The sequence below is a fragment of the Chanos chanos genome, chromosome 2, assembly GCF_902362185.1.
Source record: "Chanos chanos chromosome 2, fChaCha1.1, whole genome shotgun sequence".
NCBI classification, from domain to species: domain Eukaryota; kingdom Metazoa; phylum Chordata; class Actinopteri; order Gonorynchiformes; family Chanidae; genus Chanos; species Chanos chanos.
The window spans coordinates 8,886,330-8,905,679 of NC_044496.1; the positions used below are offsets into that span (position 1 = coordinate 8,886,330).

At 42.3% G+C, this 19,350-nt stretch overlaps 1 protein-coding gene across 1 annotated transcript in view; it reads left to right on the forward strand.

Annotated features, from left to right (window-relative positions):
- Positions 1 to 18,134, forward strand: part of uacab (uveal autoantigen with coiled-coil domains and ankyrin repeats b) — a 35,498-nt gene extending 17,364 nt beyond the window's left edge. The window contains exons 3-19 of the mRNA XM_030794165.1: positions 4,469 to 4,557; positions 5,195 to 5,259; positions 6,710 to 6,767; positions 8,237 to 8,307; positions 8,682 to 8,788; positions 8,992 to 9,173; positions 10,205 to 10,242; positions 11,125 to 11,178; positions 11,578 to 11,685; positions 11,808 to 11,840; positions 12,230 to 12,322; positions 12,468 to 12,498; positions 12,665 to 12,714; positions 13,312 to 15,981; positions 16,238 to 16,390; positions 17,523 to 17,588; positions 18,056 to 18,134. Of these exons, the coding sequence (XP_030650025.1) occupies positions 4,469 to 4,557; positions 5,195 to 5,259; positions 6,710 to 6,767; positions 8,237 to 8,307; positions 8,682 to 8,788; positions 8,992 to 9,173; positions 10,205 to 10,242; positions 11,125 to 11,178; positions 11,578 to 11,685; positions 11,808 to 11,840; positions 12,230 to 12,322; positions 12,468 to 12,498; positions 12,665 to 12,714; positions 13,312 to 15,981; positions 16,238 to 16,390; positions 17,523 to 17,588; positions 18,056 to 18,127 (3,940 nt within the window). The 3' untranslated portion in view covers positions 18,128 to 18,134. The remainder of the gene's footprint in view (positions 1 to 4,468; positions 4,558 to 5,194; positions 5,260 to 6,709; positions 6,768 to 8,236; positions 8,308 to 8,681; positions 8,789 to 8,991; positions 9,174 to 10,204; positions 10,243 to 11,124; positions 11,179 to 11,577; positions 11,686 to 11,807; positions 11,841 to 12,229; positions 12,323 to 12,467; positions 12,499 to 12,664; positions 12,715 to 13,311; positions 15,982 to 16,237; positions 16,391 to 17,522; positions 17,589 to 18,055) is intronic.
- The last annotated feature ends 1,216 nt before the right edge of the window (positions 18,135 to 19,350 follow it).

A 19,350-nucleotide genomic window follows, 5' to 3' on the forward strand; every position in this document is an offset into this window, starting at 1 on the left:
CCCCCCAGATGCTTTTGACACCCCCACTTGGGTTATCGGTAATTCCATTTATGCAGAACAGCAAGTTTTGTCTCAGACAGAAAACAAACATTTCTACGCATGCGCGTATAGCCGCACGCAGCCAGTGCCGCTTAGATATTTACACCTCGGTGAAGATGGAAAACTGGAAAACAAGCAGCCTAAATATTTTAAACCATGCCATGCCAGCAATGTTCTCAATAGTCTGTATACAGGGCCAGAAACATTGTATCTCTGCACGTTTTCTCATATAAAAAAATGTTCAACAGCCCTGCTAGCCATCTTTCCACACACGATGATTCATACCCTTAGCATGCGCGGTCATTTTAGGTATTTTACCACTCAGCGTAATAAATCGCTCCTTTACTCAGTCTCCTGATGGCAGAGCACATGAGAAAAGTGTCTTCTCATTGTCATGGAGTGCTCAAATATTAGTCATTTTTGCCCTCTTCAGTAAGGCTCTGGTACTCAGCAAAGTGAAGAGCTACTGTGTTTTCAGTGCCTCCATGTCTCTCTGCTTCTCGCGCCTCAGTATAAATCTACAGACTAGAACAGTATAAAATTTAATGCAAAAACATCTTCATGCCTCTCCCTGAAACTAATTAAGATGGAAGACCACATGGAAGCGATTATGATCTATTTAAACGTTGTAGTATTTGTAGAGTCCTCAATGTTTGGATTTGTGTTTTGTGGCTAATCTTAGCAGTGGTTTCTGTCAGTACGCAGGCCAATGCATGCTGTGGACAAAGAGGCCCTGGACGGCTTATTTTTGGGCAGGAAATGACGTTGACTTGAGCAGAATTAAATCCTTGCTTGTATACACAGAGTAAATTTAGCTGAAACCAAGCTATAATGTTGTGGTCAAAATCATGTCTAATTTAATCTTTAAACTTAATCTAATTTATCCTTTTCTAAATGTCTTCAGCTTTGAGGCTGTGTGATTGATGATATTGGATCCCAACAAGCATCAACGGAGAACATTTCGGACTTTTACTTGGATCGCTGTAAATGCAGTGTTCTCTGTGCAGCAGTTAGATCATCAGATCGTACAATGACTTCATCCCTGGCATAAATTTGGACTGGATGTCCCGTCCGCATAATCCTTAACCAAACTTTTCAGAGATGAAAAGAGGATGAAGTGTTTCTTGGTTCAGGTTATTTTGACGTGTGCATCGTTGAAAGCTCAATTTGAGAGCATTGGGTTCCAAAAGGTGTGGCACAGAGCATTTCCACGGAGTGTGTGAAATTCTTTTGACAGGCCTCAATGGCACGGATGGAGAAGGGCTTGGCTCATAACAAGGCCCTGGAATTTCTCAGGACTAAATCAAGTGCATTCACCGCCATCAAAGACGCCACCTCTACATTACAGGGCGAAAACGGAGCTGTGTTGTAATAAACACAGTTCTGATATATTAAGCCCTACTTGGCTGTCGCCGCGCTTGTCTCTTTTGGCCGCCGTGCGCGAAACGGTGTTAAATGTTCTGTGACCTGGACACACAGGCGAGCGTTACTGTGTAATGCGAAGTCAAGCGGTCAGTGCCCTGCCGAATCACATGTTGACTTAGAAGAGGTGCTCATATATAGGCCGGCCACACACAAGCAATTACATGTGCTGTTATTTTTACCTCCGCGCAAAAACCACGTACCGCGGGGTGGCGACTGGGGCCGGACCGCCTGCGGCACGTTTAAGCTCTTACCTCCGTGAGTGTTTGGGATGGGTCGTTCTGTAGCCTGGATTAGACCTCTGATGTTGTTTTGTTTTTGCCTGCTCTGCAGAGATGTGCAGCTGAGTAAACTTGCTGCTGTTTACCTTTTCATTATAGTTCTCAAGACGAGACACACGACCCACACCTGCCCCAGAAAGCCTATTAAACCAAACTAATAGGATTAGCCTATAGACCAGACATACTGACTGTGAACCCCTGCAGGTACTCACAGTCAATGAGAATGATCATTTAGACCTATTGTGGTGAATTATAGTTGTTAGAAGAGATGTCAGTTTTTTGGTTCACAGGACTGACGAGGTCATTTTATTCTAAATTAGCTATTAAACATATAGATCCTTTAGAGCAGAAGAGAAGGAATGGCCAATTTGAAAGTACCCATCAGATAACATTCATTCTTTGTATTGATTTCAGTTGTTTGGTCCAAAGATGATTTTTTTTTTTAAATTCCACCAAGCCCTGCATTCAGGTCTCGCCATTCAAACGCCACTCAAGTCATTAAAGCACTGAAACTGAACAAAGTGTTTTAAAGTCTGTTGTCACTGTGGAGATGTACTCTTCATGCAGGAGTAAGTAAAGTAGCCTGCTTGTTGTGAAGAACGTCTCAGCTGTAGGGCTGGTAACTCCCCACCCTTACATCTCTCCTGTGTCTCTAAAAATATATAACATATCCAGAGGACAGCAGACCTAAAAGTCAGTCACGGAGCTGGTGCCAAGCTAAAATGACATGTCTGGAGTCTCTCCTTCATGCTTTGCCTATGAGTCACTCTTAATGACCATAGACTCATATCACTTATTTTATCTTTTAACATTTACTCATACGCCTTCCAGAATATAGTTTTGGCTTGCAGAAATTCTGAAATCAGCAAATTTTTGGTAATGTTATTTTTATCCATTTCTCATTGTTGTTGGAAAAATTGCATTTGGAGGACCATGGCGATGCAGTGTGTTGATAATTTGTCCTGCGTGCAGAATATCTGCCACCGCCTTAAATGAAGCACGTCCAACCGACAGACTGAAGAAAACACCTGTGTTATGTACTTATGATGCAGGTGCTGTTTGACACAGGTGTGTGTGTGTGATAGGAATTAAGCAGTTAACAGCCCATCATGCTTTCGGGGCCCGCATAAAAATGTTTGGAGGGCGTAGTAGCCTTTTGTCTGACTACCTTTTGGCAAGAGGGAGAGATCTTAGTTTGGCAGGAGGAGAAGATGTGAGTGATTTTTAAAAGAGGAGTTGATATCGGGACATGGTTGGCAGGAGCTTTCGTGATTAAGCCTGCTCAGCATGCTTTCAGCAGGGGTTAAGGTGATGTTGGCATGGAAGTCTGGGAGAAAAACATCGACCACGGTCTAAAACGCATTCCCCCTTAAGAGAGATGTCTGTGCACTGGTTCAAGATGGCACGCAAAACAGACCAAAAAAAAAAAAAAAAACACGGCCTCACAGATGAGGAGACTTTGGTCAGGTTAAAGTGCGTAAACCCCGTATTATGGCTAAAAATACAGGTTTGTAAAAACAGCGCTGCAAAGATCACAGGCCGTGGTCTGCTGAACGGTTTTCTTCCCCGTGGTCAAAGGCTCTTGTGGCTGTGTCTTGGTGAGAAACACTTTTTTCCTGTCATGATTTAGGTTTGCTCCAAAACTTAAAAGGTTGTCACTAAATCCAAATCCATCCTATCATGCTTTCCATCCTGATGGCATTAATCTATTATAGTCCAGTCTGGACATAGTCATCTTATAGTGAGGAATCCTTAACCTTTTGGAATCTAGTCCATCATAACACTTTGTGTGAGTTGTAAAGATGAGATGAGGTTATTGAGATGTGGCGTGAGATGCGTGATTTGGGTAAACAAGCTCCTTGTGATAATAATAGCCAGTGAAGAGCAGAAGGTAATAGAATGCCAGTGAAGAGATTGTTTGTCAGTCTGGTCTCATGTTGTGCTTGGAGAGGAATGTCGGTGGTTATCCATAGCTTTGCATTCACAGCTCCAGGTCAAGGTCCTAACTACAGACATGCCAGTGTATTTCTCTTCACTATCAACACTCCTTTTAATAACGTACCCAAAACAAGGCATCTGTCCATTTGCTTCTCTGTGGGCTCTTTTAATACATGAACAGGTACACGGTTTTAAAAGAAGGAGAGATGAATCATTCTGATGTACAAATAATTTCAGTGGCCCCCACAAAGGACAGCCTGCACTTTGCCCGCCTTGTTCACGGCAAAGTGGAGCTGATGTGGTATTCCGTCTTTTACACCCAAATTGAAATAATGTGTGAGTGTCACAGAAATACTGGCTGTTATGTACAATTTGTTTAAAAGGGTCTGTCCTGCACTGTGAAGTGGAGAACGTTGTTTACTTAGCACCGTATTTTCGAGGGAGCGGTAATGTTTTTAAGCATCGGCGACCTACAAATGGTGTAAATATCCCGTATCCTGTTCTGCGATGGGTGAACGTGTGAATGGTCGCGAGATCAGGCTGCTGCCTCTGGGATGGAAGGGGTTGAGTTTCTCTCGACGCTTTGCGGTCAGTCTGCCAGAATGCTGATGATGCCCTTTGTAGCGCGGATCAAATTTCAGCGCGCTGTCGATCCCTCGCTCACGTCTGTTTCTCACTTTATCGCTCTCTCCTACGAGCGACCTTTGCTGATCTCCCTCTTTCTCTCCCTCCCTCCCTCTCTCTCTCTCTCTCTCTCTCTCTCTCTCTCTCTCTCTCTCTCTCTCTAGGTTCCACACCGCTGCTAGCAGAGGACACTTGGAGTGCCTGAATCTGATTCTGACGCATGGTGTTGATGCAACAGCAACCGACGCCACCGGTGAGACTTTTGGATTACCTGAGGTCCAAAGCTTTTCACTGAAGGCCGATGTGAACACACACAAGCAAAAATTGGTTTAAGAACCACACATGTGGCATGTTGCTTCATCAAACCCCGTGCTGTGACAGGAATAGCTGAACAAGAATCAATATCGTCTGATTTTTAAAAACTTTTTCTTGTGTAATCACCTAGACTAGCAAGTTTGTTTTTTTTTCCTGAATGTAAGAAGCCAAACACAAAAAAAGAGCAGCCTATTTCTCAAGATGATGAATGGGCTCAGTTTGAAGTTTCTAACTACGCCCTCAAGGGTGGTCTCAGTACTGCAACGAGATTGGAGGCCAGCTTGGACGTTTTCTAGACTGCTTTTTTTCTTTTTTTTTTTTTTTTAAGATGAACAATTGCAATAGTTATTTTCGCCATATTACTTTAAGCTTTAGCATTAGCAGTTCTAGTTCATAGTTGTGCTTGCTCGTGGAAAAAGAGTTAGTACTTGCTGTCAGTAGTCTATGGTCAAAGGATGACATGGCAGAAACTCAAAGGCTTTTAACAAGTGCTTGCCTTATATGACAATTTACTAAGTTTATAATATGAGAGAACAGTTCATGAATGTTTCATGAAATCTGTTTACCTCCTGCAGGAAAAAATGCCTTACATCTGGCAGCAAGGAATGGGCAGTCACTATGTGTGCAGAAACTGCTGCAGGTACAGTCAACTTGATCTAACTCATCTCATTATTTTCATTTTCCTATCGGTTGTGTAGTGTATGTCACTAGCCCTCACAATGTGTTCTCATCACTGAATTACATACACATCATTTCAGCTGTCAAAATGTGAATCACATCAAAGAAATAAACATCACTTGTCATTCTTTAAGGGCAGGGAGTTGACTTTCTGTTAAGGTGACTTACCAGACCTGTTAGGCACTGAGGTGAATTGGTATTTTTGGTTCCCACAGTTCAATCAAAACAAAACAATAAACTGTTTGAGCCTCGTGACACTTGGTCCTTTTTACGTACTATAGGTCCTCAATGATTTTGGCTCAAGATTTTTTTTTAAAATAATTTATTGCCCCCACACTTTGTAATGAAAGGCAAACATTCATTATTTTAGAAACTGGCTTTCCAAACTTATTACCAGTATATCGACAGAGATCCCTCAGGATATGTTTGGTTTTAAGCATGCCCAACCTTGCTTGCACCACTTCGACATTACATTTCTGACTTCTCAGAATGTATATTTTCAGAATGTACTAAAGAACGTGAGTACATAAAAAGTCACCCTGCCAAAATCAAAGTGGTTTCTGTTACTATTACAGGTGTAACTTGGCAAACCTGACAGTTCAGTTCAGGTGTGCCGCTGAAATATGAGGAGTGTAATCGATATGAATGTAAACATTTAAAATAAGAATTGAACTGAAATGTAAATGAAGGTTCTGAAACACACAACCTTTTGCTTTTAATCTCAGTGAATAATCCGATCAAAGAAAATGCACAAGACATAAGTTTGTTTTTTTTTTGACCCGTCTGTGCTTCAGTAACATCATTCATTCTAAGAGAGCAGCAAGACAGTGACAAGACTGTGATGAGCGAAAGCCTGTGATCTATATCTCTGTGCTGTCATCTTCCTCGTCACTGCAACCTGAGTCCAGCACAGGGAAAATCCTTCTGCCCGCGTCCTAGCGTATAAAGTTTCCTAAGCACCAGTCAAGTCCCGGTCACATGATCGCACTACCAGATTGGGAGCATGTTGCTAGAGAGAGGGTTATTTTTATAGATAGATGAGTGTGAGAGAGAGAGAGAGCGAGCGAGCTAATAAACCTGGTTTTGGGATTGAGATTAATCTACCACAAAGCTGTCTCTCTCTCTCGCCAGTTAGTTTGACAGCAACTTTCTCTTGCAAGCAGATTGAGGCTCAGTCTCATTTTAGCTTCCTTAATTCGTTTGTTTAAAACTCGCAACTCCTTTTGTTATTGGTATGATAATAAGAGGGATAGTTTGCATGCAAGTGCAGTGACACCCTGTTATGTATCTGATTTTGTTTGTGATGGGTACTAGAAAAGGAATGACATTACATGTTTGTGGAATGGAACAGCTGTGATATGCTTGTCATATTAAATTGGTGTGTGACTGTGTAAACTGATGTGACTCTGCAGCATAATTGCCCGGTGGGAAATGTTGACTTGCAGGGAAGGACAGCTTTGCACGATGCAGGTGGGTAAAAGCTTTTGTCATCATCTTTTTTTTTTTTTTTTTAATGAAATTCAACGCCCACCCCACCCGTCATTGTCTTTATCTCTCTCTCTCTCTCTCTCTCTCTCTCTCTCTTTTCATTCTCTCTCCCCTGCACTTCTTCCCACTCAGTCTTTCTCTGTCATTATCTCTTTATCCCATTCTCTCCCAATCTCACTCTCATACTTCTGAATAATATATCCTTTTCTCTATCATCTTGTCTTTCGCAGTCTCTCTCTCTCTCTCTTTCTCCCTCCTTCATCAAATGGTTAGTCATGCAGGGAAATGAGAATGGGAAGAGGGAGACTGCTGAATTGCTTGCCTGAGTAAGATTCTCTGAAGCGCTCACATACAGATCAATCAAGAGTTATTCTGGAAATTCTATTTTCCTCTTCATTTCTCTCAGGTTCTGAAATAACAATTTTGGCCATTCGATTCATTCAGCTTCTTTTTATCTCGTACTATATGATTTATGTCAAACTGACTTTGAAGAAGTTTGATTGGACGGTTTTTGAATGAATTCTCACATTCTTCAATGCAGCAGTTTACGGTGTGATCTGCTCCCCAGTGGGTAACGTGGTTATGGGTCCGTCTCATAGTACACAGATGTGTTGTGCCCGTGGGATTCAGTGTACAACAGGATCCCTCTCCTGACAATAAGTGCTCTCCTGTGATATATGTCACACTCCCAAATAAATGTCTGATTTGTGGTTAATGTCTTTCTCAAATCGTAAAGATGCTGTCTAACTTGCAATAAGAGGAAGATGGTTTGTCTAGTTTTATGTCTGTCCTGAAATGCTGGTCATCTTTCCCTCGGTTTGAACATTGAGTATTTTTCAACCATGTGACCTGCACACATTTTAATCTACATTTACCTGATGTCATCCTCCAGGACTTACTGCAGTCTTTTTTATTAACAATGTGTTTAAACCATGTTCAAAGCCACCTGTCTAAATAATATAGTTTAATATAATTATTGGCTAACTCTTGTAATGTACTTTAAACAAAAATGAAAAAATATGCCCCCAAAGCATTTCAGATGTGCCCAGTTTGGTTCTAAATAGTGAAAGTGAGCACATGACGATGTATCTCGTCCGTCTTCTGGACTTCGTGATGATGAATTGATCAGCTGCAGAGATTGTGGAGATGCAATGCATTGATTGTTAAGAAAGTTATTTGAGGGTGGTATTGTATTGTGATCTGTTGGTACTGGAGGTTTGAGTTGCATGCATTAAAAATACGTTTCTGAAAACCGATTGTCCAAGCAACCAGTTATTCCACATTAGGCGAGTAAATAATTTGATATTCAAGGCCAGGTGGGCACTGCTGTTTTTTTTTTTTTTTTGTCTCTGTGTGTTTTTTCTTTTTGTTTGTGTGTGTGTGGGGGGGAGGATTCCTGTAGAGAGAGGTGTGTTTTTTTTGTCCTTAATCTCCCCTCTCTCTTTCTCCAGTGATGGCAGGTTGTTCATCCAGTGTGAAATTACTCTGTGATGGTGGAGCCTCTGTCAACGCAACTGATTTTGTGAGTTTCATATCCTTTTCTGTTTGTATTGACACCCTTTGGCAATATTCATGACTTCATTTATTGGAGATATATTCGACAGTTCACACCCTATACAGTTTTAAGATAGAATGCATGCACACAGCTATGGATCAGCGGACCAATTCTTTCCCCTAAGAAATTCAGTGGTTGGCTGATTTTCAATTTAAAATTCAATTATGGTTTGTCCTCAAATTTGTTCCAGTACACAGGATGTCCGCAATCAAGCTCAGGCTTATTTTACAGTTTTAAACCCATGAATGTTTTTGTATAAGGCATGGTCATATTCTAGGGAGATATATCTTGTTTGGTAACACTGTGTGTGTGTGTGTGTGTGTGTGTGTCTGTGTGTGTAGGATGGCCGAACTCCGCTGGTGCTGGCCACCCAGATGTGCCATCCTCGTATTTGCCAGCTGCTGCTGGAGCGTGGGGCTGACATCACAGTCCGTGACAAACAGAGCAAGTAAGCGACGGGATAATAGGTCTTAAATGAGTGTTTATCTGAGCTGATAACACTTGTTAGTCACAGACTTAAATCTCTTCTGTTCACAAATGCATAAATGCAGCACTGTGAAGTCTTCAGTGGATATATATTTCTTTACAAAGATTCTGTGTAAAGTAAGCGCTGTAACAAATTTGTTTCACATTTCACACTTGATGTTTTAGGACTGCTCTGATCCTGGGAAGTGAGTATTCATGTAAAGATGCTGTGGAGGTTCTGTTGAAGAGCGGAGCTGATGTCACAGCTGTCGACTCTTTTGGACATGACAGCTACCACTATGCACGTATTAGCAAGAACCAGGAGCTGGTCGCCTTGGTAAAGAGTTACCTGGACAACGCAATGAAAGGTGCTTCCCTCGACACTCAGTCCCAGCCTGATGTATACATCTCTGTCTCGTCACCTACCTGTGGCACAGTAAGACAGATAAAAATGTCAGGGTAATCGCTAGACAGGCGTCACTGAGAATCTGAAAAATAGAGAGAAATGACAAACACATATTTTATTATGGTGTTTGTAGGATTCAGGACAGTGATATTGTATCAGCACCTGGTGGTCCTCTGGGCTTAGTCGGTCTCTGCAGAGAGGGAAGGAGAGTGTGTGTGAGAGAGAGTGACTCTCTCGCTGTTTTGTGCCTTTCTCTCATCTACCAGGCAGTAGAGGAAATGAGGGAAGAGCAGCAGAAAGCACCAAAAAGATCAAAGGACAGAGAGGTTCACAGAGAGGAAAAAATGCTTTCCAGCTTTCCATTTATGAAGAAGCACAAACAAACCCCCCACCCTCCACCCTAGTAGAATTGAATGCATTAAAAAGCTCATATTAATGGTGGTTGAAGCATGATTTTACCCCCCCCCCCCCAAAAAAAGAAGGTTTTCCCATGATTTATTTATTTTTCTTTCATGGCTGAACCTTTTTATAGTCTTCCGTCAATTTCCCTCTCGTCGTAACGACATAAGAGTTTAATATCACGCAAATACACATTTTCTCCTCGTTGAGGGCAGTGATTCTAATAATTAAAAAAAAAAAAAGTTACCCCAAACAACAGCTGACTTTGCAAAAGACTTCATTATTGGAAGGTGACAGTCGTATGCCTGTCGGGCCATTATTCACAAAGATGACAGCGTCGGATAACGTTGCCTAATTAAGATTCCCAAACAGTTCCCGTCATTGGTTCGTGTGTATCTGGAGCTCTTATTAAATTTGATCAAGTGCGGTGTCGTTGCCGCAGAATCAACACAGCGAATTTTTGTCTGCTTCAGCAAACATCCCAGCCCCTATCTGAACTCTTCAAATAAACACATTCACAGTCACAGTGTTTCACTTTGAGGCAGCTTATAAATTGATGATTACATCTTGTGCTCTCTATGTTTGTATTCACAGTGAAAGAAGCTGCGAGAATGGAACAGAAGAAGAGACAGGTAATAAGTCAGAATGAAAAAAAGATTCTCTCCTCTTGCACTTGTCCAGACAGAAAACAAAAACACAGGGAAGAGAAATGAAGACATTCCATTTTCTCCATTTTTTTTTTTCTGCGTAATCTGTCCTTCTGTGTAACGGCAGTCTTGTTTATATAATCCGGCTGCACATTCTCAGCTAATACAACCATTTCCACTTTTTTTCTTTATGGAATCACCTATTTCACTTGCTCTGGGCTGTAGTCTAGCACAGAGAGCTGACATCCATCACGCTTACCTTCTACAGCCTCGAATATTTCGGCGTGAAGTTAATAAGAGATTTCATTTTTGTGTATCATTTGATAAGCGTTGTGAACACTTGCAGGAGAATGAGGCTGGAAAAAAAAAAGCATTTTGTAATTCTGAAGGACTATGCACTGTTAGGGCGAAGCTACATTTTAAAATGCTTTCACTCATCCAGCACCCCAGGACCTTAATTTTGCACATGGCATCTCTTGTTTATAAAGCTTAATTAGTTCTGTCTCCTAATCTGAATGGCAGCACGGTTGTTTTGTTATTAAACATTAGGGTTCACTGAGGATTTCTCTTATGGTAAATAACCACCGCTGTAATATGGGGCCAGTACGTTTTACAGTTGAATGCTACTGCCATCTAGTGTTGGGGGATATAAGTGACGGCGCTAACTGAGAGATGCCAGGGACCCAAGAGCACCTCAGATGCTGAGAGTCGGAGTGCTAGCAATACTACGCTATTCTGAAGCAAAGATTTTACACAAAAGTACACCACTGAACTGTGTTTTGCTATTTTCGTTCCTGTGCAGAACATTATGATGGTGTAGATAGTGTTTGTGCTGAGGTGACGTGTGTTGTTGACCTCTCTCTACAGCAGTCTGTGGAGATGAATGCAGAGGCAGCAACAAACAGGGATCAAATCATACATGTAAGTCACATCCTTACAGACTCAGACACATGTGATGTAATGTTTTTTCTTAAACTGCGTAGTTAAATCGAAAGATGAATAATTTATCCTGACTCTGTACCTTCATTTTAGTATGTGGCTTCAATGAGAGTCAACCACTATACATAACAAAAAGAAGGAAAACGTAACATTTTGAAATAAAAGATTTCAAAAGATTTCATTTGCATATTTTAATACTAATAATATTTTAATCTGTGGTGGTGCTCCATGCTTGTTTCTTTTGTCCAGTGAGGACTGAATGAAAACGTCACCTGCATTGTCTGAATCAACAGCTCAAAACCGAATCTGTGTATATACATATATATATATATATATATATATATATATATATATATATATATGTGTGTGTGTGTGTTACAGGACTTGGAGAGGCAGAATGAGAGTCAGCAGGAGTCTTTGAGGAAATTTCATCAGGAGAAGAGAGCTCTACAAGACCAAGTCAACTTATTACAGCAGCAACTCAACCAGGTACCCACACACAGTGTTATCTGCTATGGAATGGATCACTTCTGTCCTCTACAATGATGTGTTTACTGTATTTGTCCTTATTATGTGCCCCTCTCTATTCCAATTTGCTCTGTCAACTGCAGGAGAAATCAGCTGCCCAAGACATTCAGAAGGAGGTAATTTGAATGTTGTCATAGAGATTGGTGAATTAATAATCTCTGGTTTTGCCCTTGCTTCTCCTATATATGGTCAGTGATATTGACTCATAATGATAATAGCTCACTCAAGGCAATGGTAATGCATCATTGTTTGATGTAAGCCATTGTAACCTCTTGTAAATTTAATGATGCATTCACAATCCTCTTATAAATAATTTTTTTTTTCTTTTACAGCTTTACACTTTCTTATAATGGTATTTTATAACAACGAGCTACAAATATCGCACTAAAATGGTTGATGATTGCATTAACAGAGTAAAATAGTATGTTTGTTTATAGAATATCACAGTGTGTATCAGCCAGGTTGCTTTTACATCAGCCCCTCTCGTTATCTCAATCTCATTCAGAGAGAAAAGCTGAAACAGCAGCTGTCAGTCAAAGAGAGGGAGGATGGGGCTCGAGGAATTGAAACAGTGAAGGTTCAGCTGCGAAGCCACCTGGTGAGTGACCAGGGCTAATGTTGGCATCTGCTCATCAAAGATTCTGAGCCCTCTGAAGTCAATCCAGCAACTAATCATCAAACTTTGTGATACTAATGAATAAATCTGCATTTTTTATTTTATTTTTTTTTTTGGTTTTGCACAGGGAGATTACTCTGGACAGTCTGTTATTAAAGGTAAGCAGGTCTCTGAAATGACAGCAGAAATTTGTACCTTAGCAAGACTTAAATGCTGTTGGAGATTAATTAGCAATGTGACATTAATTACAGAAACAAACCAAGCTTGGCAAGCTTCGTGATTGGGGATGATAATTATGAGTGTAATTATGATGGTGTTTTACAGGGAAAGAAAACCTTCTTGTCAGACAGTCTCTCAGCTTGGATTCAGCACAAGTAAGCCTCCTAAATCTTCATTTCCAAAGAGAGAGAGAGAGAGAGAGAGAAGAACATGGTTTGAAGGTCATATATTGTATCCTGCTTAACGGTTAAACTTTTGGATGTGAAACTGAATACTGCAGTTCAGTAAGACGTGAGGTCTGGTCTGACTCAGCTGTAGCAGGCTTAGAGAAGGCAATGCCATCCAAATAAGCTCCCCAACTCCCATTTCATCCTTAGCTTGCAGGTTGGGAGAGGGAGGTTTGTGATTTATTAGTTTTAATCTCTCAAGGCACTCCCTCTATTTGGGATCAATATGAAATTGTGGATGATGCAATTTTGGTGTTACACTGTGAGATTTTGCTTATTTATGTATTCACATATTTTTCATTAATCTCACAAAGGTTACTGTGTATCTGAATAATGAGAGAAAAAGCTGACAGTGATGTGATCTGTATTTTGACTATAGATATAGGCATGTAGTCTTTCAAACTGTGACACTTTAGATTGTTATTGCTTTATGTCTAAACCTTTAGAGTCAAAACTGAGTTCAGTACATAACATGATGTTAAGATTTGGCTACATTTCTAGAAACTTGTTCTCTGTCTGATGCAGACCCACCAGCCATCATCACCATCCCTATCTCGACCTCTGGAATTTTCCCGGTCTGTGGCAGGGTCTTCCGATGAGTCGAATATATTACGCGTGGAGCTAGAGAACACTCGGAAACGACAGCAAACAGCAGAGGAGGAAGTGGGCAGACTCCAGGTGGCACTGGCCAGGAAGACTCAAGACTACGAGGAGCTGGCTCAGAGCCACGATGCCACCAAACGTGAGGCTGACCGGCAAATCCAAGAGTTAGAGGCAGCCCTTGGAGATGTTCAGAAGAGGATGATGGACTCGGAGGCCAAGGTGAAACAGCTGCAGGCTCACGTGGTGGCCGTGAAGGAACACCTGGGCAACCAGATGGTGGATGACCTCAAAGCACAGCTAAACGATGTTAAGGCCAAATATGAGGGGGCTTCGGACGAGGTAGGCCGTTTGAGAAACCACTTGAAACAGAGTGAGAAAGCCTTGGAGGAGTATAAGAAGAGTGAAGGGCTTCTGGCTGTGGAAGCAGAGAGGCTGACTGCAGAATTGCATGCTTTGAAGGAAGAGCATGAAGAAATGGCAGATACCCTTATAGTCATGGAAGCTCACACCAAGGAGTTGGAAGCAAGGCTGGCATCCGTGGTACCAGGAGAGAAATTTGACAACATGAAGAACCTTTTAACCAATGCTGTAGATGAGAAGGAGAAGCAGCTGGCAGAGCTGAGAGAAGACTATGACCGGGTTCTTGAAGAGGTGGCAGAGCTCCACAGGGAGATGGACAATCAGGATGGTGTCTCCCTGCAGGAACATGAGAGAGTGAAGGCCGCTCTTGAGGAACAGAATACTGCCCTGAAGAAAAAGCTTGCTGATGTCACCTCCAAGAGCCAGGCACTGATCCGTGAGGTGCAGGACAGCGAAGAGGAGAAGGAGATCCTCCAAGAGGAGCTGCAAGACCTGAGCAAGAAGCTTCAAACACAGTTTATACCCCTTGAGTTCCATGAGGAGGAGAAGACTTCTCTTCTCCATACTGTTGAAAAACTTAAGGAGAAACTTGCAGAAGTGACTGAAAGGAGCTCTCAGTTTGAGGAGGAGCTCATAAAACTGAAGGAAGAAAAGGCCTCGCTGTGTGAGAATATGACCAACCTGAAGAGCACTTACATCCCCAGTGAGAGATTTGAGAACGAGATGGCTGCATTGTTGTCTCGTAACGCAGAACTGGAGAAGGAGCTCAAGAGCCTTCAGCAGAAGTATGAAGATAAGGAGAGCGAGCTGGACAATGTGGTGACTGAGAATATGTCACTGAAACAGAGCTTACAGGGAGAGTTTGTAACAAAGGAAGAGCACGAGAACATGAGAGCTGAATTGACTGAAGTCTTGGAGAAAGCCAGAGCTGAAATTGCCAAGATGGAGGAAGATGAGAAAGTAAGAGAGGAAGAGTTAAGGAAGGTGAAAGAGGGTAATGCTACGTTGAAAGAACAGTTTGAGAAAGTGCGGACTAAATTAGAAAAGGACTACATCAGCCTGATGGACCATGAGATAATGAAAAGCAAGTTGACCAATGCTTTATCAGAGGCAGAGGGTAGAGCTAAGGAGGCCTTATCCAAATATCAGACCTCTCAAGACAACATGGTCAAACTCCATCAGGAGATTGAAGCACAGAAGAAAGAACTGGACACAATACAGGAGGCTATCAACTCCAAGTTTGTCCCAGTCAGTGTCATGGTGGACAAAGAAAACTCTTTCAACACTGCTTTAAAAGACATGGTGGAAAAGCTTGATGAGATGCAGGAGAAATACAACCATGAAAAGATTGAAGGCGAACAACAGAGAATGGAGAAAGAGAAGCTGATGATGGCCATGGAGTCTGGCTTTGTGTCCAGTGAGGAGTACAGAGAGATGGAGACCAGGTACAAGAGTAAGATGGAGGAGTTAAGTTTGAAGCTGGTGGACCTGGAGCAGCAGTACAAGGAGGTGACCGTGCAGAGAGCAGAGCTGGAGGAACGTAACGCTCTGTGTGATGGCGAGATCCAGAGCTTAAAACAGAAGCTCGAGAATGAGAATGTGAGGTTGGAGCAGTTCCAAGCCATGCAGAGTACACTGACTGGAAGTATCCAGGAAGTGCAGGTGGAATGTGAGCGACTACGTGAGGCCCACAGGTTGGAGGTCCAACGTGTGAAGGACCTGGAGTCAGAACTACAGAACCATCTCTCCAGTCCTGCCCTGGTGGGTGATCACCTCCAGGCTAAGGAAGCACTGGAGAAAGAGGTGGCCCAACTCCAGTTATCCCTCAGAGAGGAAGAGGAGAGTAGTGCTCAGAGAGCAGAAGATGTAGCTGCTCTTCAGACAGAGCTCCTACAAGCCACCCAAGCACTGGAAGACCTCCGCAAACAAACGAGTCAAATGGCTGAGCTCCAAGCTGAGAAACAGAGGTTAGAGGAGGAAGTAAGCGACCTTTGCGATCGACTGTCAAGTCTGGAGGAGCAGTATGAGGAGCTGCACAGGGAAGCGGCCCAGGCCAGAGAAGATGAGAACAGAGCCAGGTCAGAGACGCAGTCTCTGCAGACAAAGAGTACCTCCATTGAGAGGGAGATCAGAGAACTGAAGGACAGGTATGACGACTCGCTCAGTACCATCGGAGACCTACAGAGGAGGATCCAGACATCCTCTGAACAGACTGAGGCCAAAGATAAGAGGGTGAGAAAAGCTATTTTGTTTATGGCCATTATTCCAAATGTGTCTCTGTCATCTTAACCTATATACTCATTAATGAAGTCATAACTGGAAGCTTTTAAAAGGAATGGTAAATTATGTGGCACTGAGGTTCATGTTTAACATCAGATTTGAAATCCGATGACCCTGTATAGCAACAGCAATGCACTGTGGAGATGTGTATTCTTATTGAAACACTGCTCTGTGTGTGTGTGTGTGTGTGTGTGTGTGTGTGCTTCAGATCACAGAGCTGTTGGCAGACGTTGAGAGGTTGAAGCAGGCTCTGAATGGTCTGTCCCAACTGGCCTACGCTGGCAACACGCCCAACAAGAGACAGACGCAACATATTGACACACTCCAGGCCCAAGTCAAGAGCCTGCAGCAGCAGCTGGCTGTGAGTATTACAGTACTAAAAAAACTCTACTACACACAGACACACACGTGTCCCCCCTCTTAGCCCTCAAATAACCCTTTGTTATGTCAGGTCTTTAACTGCACAGCCAAGCATAGCCACACATAGCCAAGTTGTCCCCTAGAGAAGTGCTCCTTGTTTATGGGAACATAGTTGTGATTTTTTAAACGAACAATAACAGTGTAAATAGCAAAGAAGGATGTGAAGTACACATGAAAAGAATTGCATTTAAGGTGACCTCCACAAACCGTACAGTACTCAATAGTGCCCGTGCAGCAGAAGTAGATTATACAACTGTTTATTCTGAACGTACTTACTGTCCTCATCAGTGCAAGTTCCTTGAGTTGTTTGACACGACTTTCTTCACAACAATCCGGAGTGAATCTTCATCTATTAAAAAAAACCAAACATTCTGTTCTACATGCCCTAAGATATAGATGAGGTACACACTTTGGGTGGGATTTTTGAACTTCCCATTTTTGAGACTTAAAAAGACATTTTAAGACCTTTGTACCAGAGGCTCTCACACAACTACAGTGGAGGCCAAAGTCTTTTGTTAAAAAACACTGAAAGCAGTGATCCATCAAAGCAGAGAGGATGAAATAATCTCCTTATACCAAAGCCTTCCATGCTGCTTTAGTACCTGTACATTTTTTTTAATCTGGTACTTTGTTGGACTTAAGGTTTGATTTCAGCAGAATTTCGGAGTACACAAAATGGTGGGCTGATTTTCTTTTTTTCTTTTTGCTTCCGTTAAATGAAGTTTCACAGTGGAGATTGAGTTGTTATGCTGTAGTCCATGTGTAGTCTCTGGTCTCATTGAGGCTGGCAGGTCTGGCTGACCCTATTTGAAATGTTTTAAAATGGGGAGACAGAGAGAATAAATATCTCTCACCTCTTTTAGAGGCGGGTGAGAGAAAAAGGGAGCGCAAGACTAAGAAAGGCCTGTTTCTGCTGGGTCAGCCCTCTTTTCTCTATGGTTTATAAGACATGAGGATAATGAATCTCTCTCTCTGTCTCTGTCTCACACACACACACACACACACACATGCACATGCACACACACAAGCACACAAAGTCTCTGATTTTATGTTCACGTTCTCTGTTCACACAGGATGCTGAGAGGCAACACAGAGAGGTGATTTCAATTTATCGAACCCATCTCCTCAGTGCGGCACAGGTAATGAGAGTGTGTGTGTGTGTGTTTCAGTACAATGAAATGCGTTGTTGTGTTCCCTGGGTTTAGCTTGGGTCATATGTGCAGACAGACAGGCTCCTGTTCTTATGCTGAGCTAGTCTACTCAACCCTTGCTGAGTACAAGAATGTGTGAGCCCAAACTGGCTGAAACTGGATTTACAAAATGGTTAAGAGTTCATGAATTGTAAGTTAGGAGTGAACTGAACGTTAATTGGTAAAACTTTGGTCCACTGCCTGAGCTGACTGAACACTGACAACAACTGTTGATTTAACTCCGTTTATTGTTTGTTTGTTTGTTTGTTTGTTTGTTTTAATCTGAACAGTTAATTGTGCTTGAGCTGTTTGTTGTGTTTAGGAAGAGATTTACCCTAGCAGTTAATTCATCTTATTTGGGGCAGTTTGTTTGTTGCGTTCATGAGCTGTCTGACATTGCTGACTGTGTCTTACAGGGCCACATGGATGAAGACGTCCAGGCAGCCCTACTACAGATCATTCGCATGAGACAGGAGTTTGTGTGTTAAACCCCGACAGCACGACTGACCCTATCTCACAACCTAATGTCATTCAGAGCATTCAAACCATTGCTGTGGTCCAGTACACTTAGAAAGGACCATTTAGACTTCTCCTTCCTGTATGCTGGTGTTGAGCGTGATGAAGATAACGTGGGTTGTTGTTGTTGATAAAGTAAACACACAAACAGGGTATGGTGGAGAACAACTACCCCCCCCCCCCCCCCAGAAAAGCAGTATCAGTATTTATTTTATGATTCCAGTTCATTACTCCAGTAGTATAATGCAGTTTTCAACATACTGAAGGCTATCATCGGCTGATTCCTTGTGCAAGAATGTATTTTGTTCTAACTCAAGCAAGACTTTCTCAGAAACTTAGTTCTAATTGTATTTGCAGGTTTAATGTGTATGGAGGGAAAAATGTGCCCCATACGCAGCTTATCAAAGTCCCTTAAGACAGAATTGCCTTTGATGGCTTTAATGTATGACTAAACATTAATCATACAGTGTGAGGTATGCAGTAGGAATGCTCGTGGAGGGGAGGGAGGGGGGGGGGGTGGGCCCACAAAATCTTTCTTGATGAAGGAGTGAAGACTGAATCCATGCAAGCTGAGAGAGATTAGCTCTGTGAGAGCGAGTAATGGATTCTCGTTTATCTGTTCCTCATTTCACGCCTAAATGAGCCAGGTAGCGCGTCAAAGATAAAACCTGGGAGCCCCTCAGCATTGGCCTGGTGTAACCCCTCTGTTCTCTTATAGTTGTCCTGCGTGCACTCACGGTTATGGATACACTTTCTCTTTTAATGCCCCGAGAACTACATCTCATGAGTAAAAAAAGGAGCAAGTATCTCCCTCTTCCATCTCTCCTTCTCTCTCTTTCTCTCTCTCTCTCTCTCTCTCCCCTTCCCTCGTCTCTCTCTGCGGCTTTCAGACACAGAAAGCAGAACTGAAAAGCCCAAACTAATCAAGAACACTCCAGGAGTCTGGTTTCTCAGGATGGGTTAGAAGCTATAATACTCTTTTCCTATCTCCCATATGTGAAATTAGTTGTATTTGCCACAACTCATGGTTAAATGGAACATGCTCTGAGGATATTGGTATGAGGTTTGGGTCAGCCAGTGTTGATCTTATGTTACTGGATGAGGTTATAGTTGCCTTAAAGTGACAGGCGCTGTGACATCAATGTTTGATCTCCTTTTGCTTGGATGGGGTGAGACTGCCCTCTAGTGGTGTGAC